Here is a 13,143-nt window from a genome sequence, read left to right on the forward strand (position 1 = left end):
GTTTATCTACCATCTCTACCCCTCAGCTGTTTCTCTCACAAATAAGCAAATGCAAAAGGATTACTACTAAGGAAATTCATTTATGCAAAAAGGCTACTATTAAGGAAACATGCCTATCTCAAAATGAAACAGGTTGGTTTATGGATTAGATATTTGGAATGAGTCAGAGGATGCTCAGTGGAGCAGATCCTTAGGTGGGACACAGTGCAAGTCCCCCATAAGGTCTTCTTTTTCTAAGCCTTATTCTAGCATTAGTAAATCTGTTCACCCAATAATAAGGGACAAGCTGCTACTGTCTCTCTTCGAGAAAAAAAGAAGTTCTGTCAGGTTCTTCCTATTGTTACTTTCTGTTTCTTCACAAGGAAAAAGAACCTCTTTCCATAATAAAGAAACAACAAAGTGTACTTGGAAATCTGAACACAGCTACATGAACATTCTGAACAACTTACTGGGAAACGAAAAAATGCCAACATCACAGCAACCCCGATTCCCCCTACCAAACCTTATTTTAAGTTGGTGTAACTGTTGATTCTGGAGAGAAGGTTACGAGGCTACGACATCTGGGTACACCGCTTACCAGCCGGGCGGCGGGCAGGTGGGTGCCCCGGTTCCGGACACCCGCACACTCTTACTGAGACGCAAAATCCCCCCGAAACTAACTTTTGTTAAAGACAAACAGCACCTTCTTACCGGAGCTCTCCCCCAGCACCGGCACCGACCCTCCTCCTGCTGCTCGGGCCGCCTCCAGCGCCGCGCCCGGCCCGGCGCTCTCTGCCCCGCGCAGCGCCGCCCGCTGCGCTCCCGCGGAGTCGCACAGTGCCGCCCTTTCTTCCTTCTCCTCCCAAACTCCGCCGCCACGGCCGAACATCCAAATTTGCGCCTACAGCGAAGCCGCCGGGAGCAGGGCGGGAGCTGCTGTCGCCCCAGCGCCGCTCCGCGAAGTTAGGGCTCAGCTTCGCGGGCCGGGACGTCTCGTTGCCGCTGTCCCGGGACGTGCCCGCCGGTCGCGCACTCACCCGAGCGGATCGCGGCCGTCCCGGGCCGGCGCCCGGCTCGGCTCCAAGGGGCGCTCTTGTGTGCGCGGGGCGTGTGATGGGTGTGCGGCACAGCATTTTCCTCCATGACGTGAAGGAAAAAAGAAGGGCAGCCGCCCGCCCCGAAACCTGGCAGGCAGCAAGAGGAGGACGAGTGGGAGGTGACGGTGAGGTCCCCGCCAGCACCTGGGAGCGGGAGGAACCCGCCGCCTCCACGCCGCCTCTCCGGCAGACGCGGCACCGACTTCCCCACGACTCCCCATCGGGGGCGGAGCGGCCGAGGAGCTTCCCAAATACTACAGCCGGCTCGACCGGGCGGCAAGACGGGGCTGGGCCTGGGCTGGGGACTCGTCCCCAGCCCAGGCTCCTTGTCCTCTTCTCGGCTGCCCCGGGAGCGCACAGCTGTGGAGAGGGAGGGGCTGCTGCGGTCCCGGGGCGGGTGGGCACCAGGCGCGGCAATAGCTGCAGTTCTGAACTAATAAGCTGCACCCTGGCATTAAGCCTCTGCTTTATAGCAGGTTGGTTGGGGACGTTTTATTGTTTTTATTTAGCAGTGAAATAACCTGCCGCTGCACTGGAATACTGCAGTTCCCCAACCACTTCCAGGATAAGGCCGGTGTTTTAAGGTCAGGCCGAGCTGCTGGCTCTGCTCGCAGAGAGCCTCAGGCCCTTGGTGCACCGGCTTGGTGAGAAATGTGGAAGACGCCACAGCACTGGAGAGCATCTGTCTGCTGCTGTAGCGCTGACCCTGCAGCTGGGCACTGCTGTGACAGCTCAGTTTACAGCTGGTAATTGCATAAGCCACTGTGACCAAGTTATATGTAACTGGGTGTTGGCGCTCTCTCCACAGAAATGCGTAAGTGAAATCGGAAGGCCACAGATGCTGGAAAACTCACCTGTGCATTACTCTGCAACAGAAGTATTGGTGTAAGTGGTAAAACCTCCTGCCACAGACAAAACTAAAGCTTTGTTTTAATAAAAACAAACACCCCAACAAAAAACCCCACATTCATAAAAACATAGAGATACAAAAGTCACATAAAAAGTTATTTGAATCCTGTTCCGAAGTCTTATTCCTTAGAAATGTTTTAATCCCTTCCTGTGTCATGTTTCTCTTGATATGGCCAGTAACTTAGCACTTCAAATGTCAGATCACCGACATCATTTCCTACCCAACTAGCTAACTAATAACTGGTGATAAGAATAAAGGGCCCAAGTCTCATGTAGGCAGTTGCTCAATCTATTGATTTGAACAGAGTCTTTTCCTCCAGTTTAGTATCGAGGTTTGAAGACCAGAAAAAAAGTCTTTATATCATCATGACAAAACACTTGCCAACTGCAATTGCTTCAAGAATTTATCCAAACTCCTATGACAACATTATTCATCCCTCTTCCTCCCCCTTAGCTGCATTTCCACCATCAAAACCCCAAGCAGTATTGCCTTAGAGTACTGTAAATACCTTTCACAAGCTAGCTTTCATTCCCATTATTCTCTTCCCTGACCTGCTCTGCTTTGCTTGGCAAGAAGGTGAAATGTTTTGTGTTGATCCTCTGCTTAGAATGACTTTAGCTCTCTCTGCACCTGCCTTTACTTTTTTCCTCTTCTCCATGCGTTTCCCTTGCTTACAGAGTTTCATGACCTCTGACCTGTTATTTAGGAGGTCACACTGGTTCCTGCTGGCCTTAAAATCAATGGATGGATGTATATTGTCTGCCTCCCAGCTGCTTATCTTCCTCTTCACTCATTCTTTTGTTTTGAATCTTGCATTCTTCCTTACTGCTATTAATCTCTCCACCGATTTTTTTTTTAATTCCATGTCAGCAATAAGTAAATAAATAACTATGTGGAAATATGAATCTGAATTTTTGGCTTTTTGCATCACCTTTTTATCCTTTTATTCCCCATGTGAATAATAACAGCAGTCAGAATGCCAGGAGTTTTGTCTTACTATTTGCATTTTATATTCTTTTTTACTTTAGCCTGCACCACATGAAGTAAATGCTAATTCACAGCCTAGGAGTGGAGAAGAGGTCTACTAAATAAAAGAACTGAATTGTGAAAGCAGCAGAAGGGGCTGGGAGGGGGACCTGCCACTTGTGAGTAGAAGCTTTGTTACTCTGCTGCAGTTAGCATCACTAACAGCTGCCCATCTTTGACCGGTGACAACCACTGATATTTTTATGCAAAGGTACACTTAAAAAGCATAAATTTAAACTGAGAAAACATGATGGTTAAAGTTTTTTTCTGTCTTCATGGATCTTTACATTAAAATCAAAGGACTCCAGCAGGGAAATTAGAGAATATTCACAGTTTTAAGATTTGGGGAGCAGAATCCTACATTTGTTAGTCACATTAAGCTATATGTTGTCAAGCTAATGCCTTTCTCAAGATGCTTATATACAACTGAAAAACTGAAAAAAGCCTCAGTGGTAGATTAGTTTTACATACAGCATCTGTAAGAGACAGTGGTTTTCATGTATCACTTTGCATTTTTACCTCTTTGCTCAGCTTGCTCATTTAATTTTCTGTCACTGTATCTTAGGATTGCCTTAGGTCATGTAATCACATTAATATAATAGACCAAAAAAATGTTGTCAAATTCTCCTGGGTTTCGTACATTAATTTTATTAGACATCTTGCAACAAAGAAAAAATGTCAAACAAACATGTAATTCAGAGGTCATTTTAATAGTCAAATACCTTTTATTTCTCAGTGAAAGCGCAGTATTTGAATGAGCACTTCCTTTGAAAGAATATGCCTTCAGGTTTGTTTTGCTGCTGCAGTTGTGAGAACACTCCATCTTCTTTCTTTGTGAAACTGACTTTACAAAATACCTGTCACTCAGCAGCTTTTACCTTTTCTGACTTCCAGGCCACTGGCATTTCTTTATTCTTTACAGCCCATCAGGCTACGACTGCTCATGCATCCTAGGGCATAGTACTAGCTCTCTGCACATCAGACACCTCTCACTTCCCTAAACCAACTTCTGTTTAAGACACTAATCAGATCTTTGCAGAAGAGCTCTTCACACTCCAAAATAGCTTATTATGTATTAACAGGAGATACTTCCCATCCTATTCACTGGAGTTAGGAGTAGGAGTAGCAGGTACTATTATTCCATCTCTTCTTATAATCCAAAGAACGAAAGAGCAAGAATATCACTTGAATGCAGATAACTCTCTTAACAGTCAAAACTTAAAAATATGCTGCTAAAGCAGATTCAAACATTGTAAAATTAAAACAAAAGAAATCCCTCAGAGATTGGGATGAATATCTGAGATGCTGTTACCTGGAAAAATTCGTGTTCCACAAACAGGCTAATTGCATTTCCTGTCATATGCCAGCACATTTTCTGCCTATCAGAGAGATTTGGCTGGAACATGAATGGAATTTTCCTGAGCACTTCCAACAGCTAAGATTCTTCTTTTAACCTCTCTGAGCACTTGTTCCCCTTCTCAAATGTTTATATATATATATATATATATATATATATATATATATATATGTATATATACACCACATAAAGCAATACTGATGATGATTTCCAAGGCTGCTCATCTTGATTTTTTGCCTAACCTAACAATTTATGTTACTACACAAACATGCACTGCCATTTCTGATACCACATCCTCAGCCACAGCAGTTCCAGGTTTAGGTGTAAGAAGTGACTGTGAGTGCTGATGCCTGTCTGTTTCTGTCCTGTCCCAGCAAGCATGGGCAGTTACCTTAATCTGAAATTAAAACTTAATTTTAAAAAGTTCAACTTAAAAAGTTCAACTTAAAAGTAATCAACCTGGAATATAATTCACAATGAGCATCAGTGTGTAAATCCTATCTATTTCCCCATTTCTTAATCTTGCAGTAAAGAGTAAATATTACTTAGTTCTATACAGTTATCTTTGCCTGCTACTAAGTACTTCCCTGTTCCTCACTTACCCAAACAAAATTTCCATCATCCCAAGTGCTGGACAAATAATTTATCAAAATGACAGCAGCAAAGTACTTAGTTCTAAAAGCTCAAATGTTTACTTTTAAGTGATGGAAAAGAAAAATGCATTAGCATGCAAGAAGTCTTTAGAATCCAAAATCTTTGCATTCTTTGTAGAAATTCCAGTGCTTCTCCATTGCAGAGCATGGTAGAAACTCCTCTTTATGTGCCATTACTATCTCATGGAATTGAAGAAAATGTGTCAGGCTTTCCACTGAGTTGAACTGGACAGAAGAGCCTGCTGAAAATGAATGCAAATGATTAATGGAAAGCAGTCACTGGCACTATTACCTAAAAAGGTATTTGCAGTTTGTCAGAACCTTGCAAGTCTTAGTGATCCCCAAGAATCTGTAATGTGCCCTAGGAATCTTGTGGGGTAAGACTTATGACATCTTACCAGTATGTCTCACTCAGACCCAGTCCTCAATGAGACAAGGGCAACACTACACCTCCTGGTGCCCAACTTAGGAAGCTAGCCATCCCAGACATCTCCAATTATATAATAGGAAAATGCAGTTGTTCTTCAGTACTGCTTGAATTTCATGTAGTATATCTGCAAAGAGGCATGTTCATTGTACTTTCCCAAAATAAGGAATCTCTCACAGAGAATGCCCATCCTAAAACAACTTAGTGAAAAGATATAAAGTGCCGACATGTACAGAAGAAATTGCAGGACTGAACATATGTATTTTCAATATTTGAGTATCTGCTGGACTGAATTAACTATTGCAATGCATAAATTTAAAGCACTTTTGTCAGTACAGTAGAAGGTGAACTTTTCTCACTGTTAAAAAACACTAACAAAGTAACATTGTAAAGATCCACCAGTGAGAAATATTAGAAGACATTGATCCATAACAACACAGATTCCAAAATGCACTTGGAACTTCAGATTTCAGAGTTACTTGCTTTCATACATCTTTCATCCCTGCTTTCTCCCTTCAGTATCCTTGCACAAAGTAACACAGCTTCTGAGCTGCCACAACCAGCCCAATACAGAAAACTGCCACCGAGGGCACAACTGTTACACATAGCAGATAGTGTCAAGAGAGAGAACTCTCATGAAAGTGGAGATGGTTTCTGTTTAAAAAAAAAAACAAAAAAAAACCAAAAAAACCAACAACAAAACCAAAACAACAAACCGCAACAAAATATTGTGTCCAAGCAACATTCAAGTGTCCTCAAGAAGCAAACCAGGATACTTATTTCAGGATTATTAGATCAGTCAAGATAAATCCTTGTGAAGAGGCAGAGAAAACATGTTTGGAGTGACACCAGTTAGCCAGTTAGCTTGTGCTTATTACTGGGCTATCATATGCCACCCCAAGAGTCTTTCTTTGTTACTACCACTTTTCATTTCTGTCATCTACACCGATTCAAAGAAGCAAAATAAATTCACTGAATGGACAACATCAGTGGTGCCAGTGCTAAAACAAACAGTGCCATATGCAGGTGTTAGACCTTTTAATTCCATATCTTGGTGATGATTTCCCTGCCATTTCCTGAGTTCCAGGAGCACACCACCCAAAGCCAGCCAAGTAGCAAATTGCTACTAGAAGAGAGAGGTTGGTGTTCAGAGGTGCAAATAGAGTCTTGTGTGTCTTACAAGCTCAGTGCATGTTCAGTACACATAACACAGTACATAATGGAATAAAATGTATGATCTGATATCTGGAATATATTTAAGTATCACCGACTGCAACAAAGATGGGCAGGCTGCACATCAGACCTATGCGGAAAGTTACATCACAACGCTCTTCGCGCTTATGAAGCAGCAGTCAGTCACACCAGAAGAAGCCAACTTACACACTCCTTTAGAAGTGATGTTGTAAAGGTACAAGGAATGCTTGGATAAAAAAACCCCACAAAATAGTTTTAAAGACAACTTCAGGTAAAAATGATCTTAAAGTATGCCTGGGATTTTTTAAAAAGAAAATAAACTGGCAGAAACTGAGATGAAACATTTTCATTAATGCTGAGTATGCAATGTCATGATAGACATGATTTCAACCTGCTCTAGTTGAAAAAATGCTCTTTTTTTGTTCTGAAATGTCCACATTTTGTATGTAAGAAGAAGGAAAATTCTAAGCAAAGCCTGTAACTAATCTGACATCCTGTATTGATAGATTATAATTAGAGAAAATATGCTATTTTCTTACTTTGGAAAGGCTCTTCTCTGTACTGCAATGATTTAACTTACTGACTAAAAATTCTCAACTCAAATGTGAATTGTAAGAGAGATAAGACCAAATACATATATTGAAGTCACCTTCTTGAGCGGCAGATAACAGCTTTCTTTGTTGATTCCTTTGTGTTAAATTTATGTTTTACCTACTGGATTAACATTTTGTCGATTAAACATCACTATTCCACCATAAGTACTTTACCTAAGTGAACAATTAACATATCTAATCTCTGTATTCTCCACATCTCAGTAATTTTAGATAACAGTCAACATCTAGCAAAACCACAGTAATTTATACATCCTAAAGCTGCCTTTCTCAGTTCTGACACCAGTGTTTGATAAAAAAAGTTTCTATATCCCCAGACAGTAATTTTCCCAAGTAGGTATGAATCAGTATTTTGGCTCCCGTGTTTCTTTCTCTGACACCAATGATTTCTTTTCCTTTGCATTTTTCTTTCTCAAGTCTTTCTCCCCTTTCTCTCTCCCTTTGCTACTATATTTAATCTTCTGATACCCACTTTGATGTTTTCTTCCTGCACTTTGCTGACTTTAACTCTAATCTCCTTTAAAAAGACTGGCAGTTTAGAGGCTGTAAGCAGCCAAGAAAGGTTCCTATACTGTTATCCAAAACTCAGTGCCTCAGGTACAGAAGCAAACTTAGTAAATTTAGACACACAAGCAGGGCCTTTCTCTGCTTTTCCACCCTTGCTGTCCTATTCTGTCAGTCTTCTATCATCTTCAGGAACATCAAGATGAAGTATCAATATCAGAATGAGAGGTTTTTTTCCATAAATATGGGGAAAACACACGTTGTCTCTTGACAGCTTTTCCATCCTGCTTATCAATATCTCTTCTGTCTTTGAAGGCATCCATTTTAGTCTTACAGTTTTGAAACCACGCAAATATTTTCAACTTGTGTTTCCATTTTGTTGCATCTCTAGCAGTCCTTGTCCGCTGTGGCTGTTATGAATCTGAAAATTGTACTTAAGGAGAATTTCCATTAATGGCAACTACACAAATGTCAGACTATAATCTCCAGTGCATAAGTGTTAGTCAGTGAAGAGAAAATTGTCACTTCAGTGCAGAGTCACCTTTTTCTGATCATTGAAATAGCTCCTGGAAGATCAGGCCTTAAAACTCCCACTAGTATCTACCGTATTTTTCTCAAGCAAGAAAGTACAGGAAGTATCCAAAAACTGGGTTATGTATTTTACAATTATCTTACTGGTGTAAATTAAATCTGTAAAATAATTTAAATGCTCTTGCAGTTTAGTCAATATATTTGAGTAAATTTACAGTAAATCCAGTTTAAATGCTACTATAAAACACGTAATGATGATTATCAGATCTGAGGGAAAGATGAACTGATTTGCAGTATCTGGCAAAGCCACAGGAGACTTTATTCTTTTGAAACTCAAAAGGATCTGGTTCAGCACAACTAGCCTAGACACAGGCTACAAATGCGTAAACAAAGAGAAGATCTAAGAACAACACACTTGAAGGTGACAGCGTTTGATCTAAACTGCCACAGCGGAATATTAATAGAACAAAAATCTGTCTTAAGTGCTTTCAAGTTTCTTGGGCCTTATTCACACTCCCCTCAAGAACTTAGAAAAGATCAGTCACAATCCAAGAGTTCCAACATGCATTGTCTATTCAGACCAAGTAAGGCCTCAGAAATGAAGCCAGCAGTTCATATAAACAACATTTTTGGGCCTTCTGAATCTTTAAAGAAAGGCCGCTACTGGACTGAGGCACAATAATTCTGCCCATGCTAGTGATAATTTTGAAAATAACTTTTCTTTTGGATTAAGTGTTCCCATTACCTATTACACTGAACCTGGACACTAGAACCTGGATTAACACCTGAAATTTAATAACTAAGCTGAAAAGTTCACCAGGGCAGTTCAACACGGTACTGGTTCATTATATTCTACAATTATTCAGGAAGAAGAAGAAATCTCAGTTAGAGGAATATGAGCTTTTGTCTAGTTTAGACCAAAACTAAAGCTTTCCTATGCCTTATTTCCCTTTAAGCCAGACACACAGCCTGGTACGTATAGCTCTTTTTCTCTCCTAAGATTGGAATATATCAATGGTTTCGGTTACAGACACATCAAGAACTTACTTCACTTAATATTTTCCTGAGACTTGACTGAAAGCAAGTAACTGCCTTTTGTGTTCTTAAGGTTTTTAAAAATTGGCATTCATGATCTATCAAATGGAAAGAAAAGCTGGTCGAGACCTGGTATTTTGGAAAAAGAGATGTGTGTGGACAGATTGCCATTGTAAGACCAGAACTTTATCTTACAAAACACAATATTTTCCCAGTAATTTAATTTTTTTTTTCCTCTAAATGCATTAACTTTTATCAGGTCTCCCAGAGTTCTTGATTCACTTCACATGATATAGATGTCAATTCTTTTTTTCTCTTGTAAATGCTGGAGTCCACAGTCTCTGTCCTTACAAACCAATCAGTAAGGAGACATCTTCTTCTAATGAACAGATCAATCATATCAGTCAGACACCTAAAGTTAAAGTGGTGTCCACCCACTACAAGATACAGACTAGCAGAAATTTTGACTAACTGCATTTTGATCCTTTGTGTTCATCTCCATCCCAATGCTGAAAATACCTTTTCCCCAAGAATTAATCTATCAAGTGACCTAAATCATGCACACTGCATTTTTTTGCATTGATAATTACAGAAAAAAATCAAAGGTTATTTATAGCATCATATTAATAAAAAATAATTTCAGTTTGGAAGCTCCTTAATGGACTATAATGACCAGGTCATTCATAAAACAGCTATAAGAGTGTCAGAAGGACATAGAGCACCTCCTGATAGTACCTTAGCTTATGGTTTCCTTCTTCACATATCATCCATGAGTCATGGATGATCTATAGGTTCAGTTCACCATCTGCCTATAACTGAAATCTGTATAGCATTAATGTGGAATTTAATTCATACTTTCACAATTCATTATTTTATTCCATTCCTTCTAGATAAAATTGTATATTTGAGAAAGAAACATTTCTTTCTCCACTCAATAAAGGATAGTATTCCTCAGAAGTCCAAGGTCTGTTTATGTATAATGGCAAAAGCAATGTCATAAAACAGAAAAAATACTAGGTGTTTAGAATGATTCTTTTTTCTAACTGCTCCATAACAGTGGCCTTTCTTGTTGCACTGTGTCTGCATAGTAAAAGGACTTGCAGGTATGATTAGAGACCAAGTATTCATGCCTTTTATTCTAAAGCATCAGTTTCAATGTTTATGCTGAATTCTTAAATTATGTTTCATATGGTAGAAAGTATTATTCCCACAAATGAACCTAAAGATGTTATGCTTTTTCAAGACACACAGTTAATAGTTCATCTGTTTCTAAATGTCTGAAAAATGTACAACAGCAATACTGCTTTACAGGCTTCTTTAGAGCATTACCCAGATAAGTGATACGAATATATTATTTTCCATTAACCTTATGCCTACATCATGTTCTTATATAGTAACTGTTTTTTTCCCTACATATCCTGGGGTATAGGGCTGTTACACAGTAACAAATGCTTATTATGTGACATATACTGAATTATTATTTTTCAGGTACCTTGGTGCATCAAGATATTGTTACATTATTCATTTAACAAAGTGTCAAAGTCAAGTCCGCCAAAGTATTGTAGAAATCCAGCAATGTTTCAATAGTCCCTCAGGGACACAAAATGACAATTTACATCTTAGTAGCTCTTTTTTGCTATAGATATAAAATGATTTTATCCCCAAAAGGTGAGAGAAGTATAACTGACATACATGCCAATACTAACTGAGAACTATGCACATCCTCCCATAAAAGAATCTATCTTCAAGACTGAATTTATAAATAAGTAAAATAAAATAAGTACTTCTAAAATAAAACAGAATGGCTGGTTCTATTTCTCTTATTAAAAAATATTTTCTATTAAAAATATTTTTACACAGCTGTCCAGATGACCTATCGGTTTCTCAATTAAGTCCATCACTGTATTTAAATATCAATATTAATGATTTTGAACTCAACATCAACAAAATCATATACTAGTATCCATTCTTAAAAGACGCAAAGATTGCTTTAAAAATAATCGGAGGAGACTATTTCTTGGTATGACTAGGAGGATGTAGGTTTCCAACATATGATTCCTTCTTTTTAGCCTATTATGTTATTGTTGTAGACTTGATTATATAATGATTCACTTGTATACTCATTCGAAAGGAAAATGGTTCTCTAAAATTATTTCTAACCATTTTAGAAAACCTGAAATTAATGTGCCAAGATAGTGCATAAAAAGTTCCAGCTCCAAACTTGAGTAACTAAAACCAGAACACTTTAAAATTCTTGCAGTTTATAGCAGACTGAAATGCAGGTTGGAAGAAACAGGATATAAGTTATAAATCAAGTTTCAGTTCAGGTCAGAACAGTGCTTTGAAAAACGAACCGCTCCTGTTTTTCATGCACTGGTAGAATCTACAGCGGCTATTTTTTGAGTTTTATGTACAACCTCAGAACAACTTCTAGAGCCTTCTCCTACACTATTATCACATGGTGATTGAAAGACTGAATTATTTTGTTTAAAAGCTTTGTCGTAGCTTTGTTAAAAGTGATTCCTGAAAAAAACACCAACCAGATAAAAAAGTGATAAAATTCAAACACTTCCAAAGATAAAATCATCAGGTAATCTCCTAAATATTTTCACCTCATATTACCAATGTGATGTCAAAGTAGTCTGTCTTGTTTCTTTAAAGCAAAGCAGCAGGCAGAAGCCAGTGCCTCTTGAAGGCTGATATGCCTCACATTCTCTTGCATTTATTGCTTTCATAAGTAAGACAAGAAAAGACGTGCTCCAGGAAGATAATCTACAACAGTTCTATTTGTCTCAGTCTTCTCTCAGTCTCCACAGGACCACCAAAACAGATGAAAATGTTATAGTGCACCTGATTAAGTAAGAAGATGGGTCTATTATCAAAGGATTCTTTTACCACTTGTTTCACAAAGTAAAAAGGCCAGAAAGCCAATGTTCAAAGCACTCAGCTAGGAGTCAGTTTTAAGTACTCTGGCTGCACTTCTTAGGAGAACATAGTTTCTGTATCAAAAAAGGGGCAAAAGTTTTAACAAGCAAGTTTCCAACTAGATACTGGGGAAAAATTCATCCTGAGCATGGTTAAGCATAGGAACACCCATCCCTGAAAATATGCAGAATTTGCCTGGACAAGGCAAATTTATCTAATTTGGAAACTGGTCCTACTTTGAACAGAAAGTTGGACTGAAGACCTCCAAAGGTCCTACTGAACCTATGTTAGCCTATGATTCTGTGCAATCACAGTATCATCTGGTTTCTTCTGAAGTAATTTTCCAATGTCAGAAAAATCTGGCTTACAGGTAACAAATACAGACATCAGATACTTAGAATTGGTTTCCATGGATGCAGTCCCTGATAGTTGTTTCTTCCCCTAACCCCCTCTGCCCACCCACAATTTTTGTCCCTCTGAAAAGTGATTTTTGTTTGGCTCTTGCTAGCCACATAGCTCAAGTCTGAATCAATCATGTGACATTTTACCTCCTACCCTGCTGACAGTCAAATAACAGCAGGTAGAGGATTTTGGAAAGCAAGATGAAGGAGAAGCCTATACCTCAGCCAAGGTATGCAGTTACTAGAAAATACTGCTTTGTAAATTCTGCAGACAGAACTGTGCACTTCTTTGTAAAGCATGTAAGCACATAATGCAAATGCCTGGAACTTTACAGTTCTGAAAGTACTTTCAAGTATTTTGTCCATAAGCCATAAAGAAGAGAGAACAGTGTAATAGCTGCACATTGAAATCCCCCCAAGATTGAAAAATAGTATGGATAGACATTTTTGTCTACAAACTCACTTTTCTTTCCAAGTACAAAATACAAAGAAT

At 39.2% G+C, this 13,143-nt stretch overlaps 1 protein-coding gene across 1 annotated transcript in view; it reads right to left on the reverse strand.

Annotated features, from left to right (window-relative positions):
• Positions 1–4,612: 4,612 nt before the first annotated feature.
• The window catches only part of ANKRD31 (ankyrin repeat domain 31), a 64,421-nt gene continuing 55,890 nt past the window's right edge, over positions 4,613–13,143 (reverse strand). Inside the window, exon 25 of the mRNA XM_066569350.1 lies at positions 4,613–5,261. Within this exon, the coding sequence (XP_066425447.1) occupies positions 5,110–5,261 (152 nt within the window). The 3' untranslated portion in view covers positions 4,613–5,109. The remainder of the gene's footprint in view (positions 5,262–13,143) is intronic.

This window comes from Molothrus aeneus, chromosome Z (genome assembly GCF_037042795.1).
Source record: "Molothrus aeneus isolate 106 chromosome Z, BPBGC_Maene_1.0, whole genome shotgun sequence".
NCBI lineage: Eukaryota > Metazoa > Chordata > Aves > Passeriformes > Icteridae > Molothrus > Molothrus aeneus.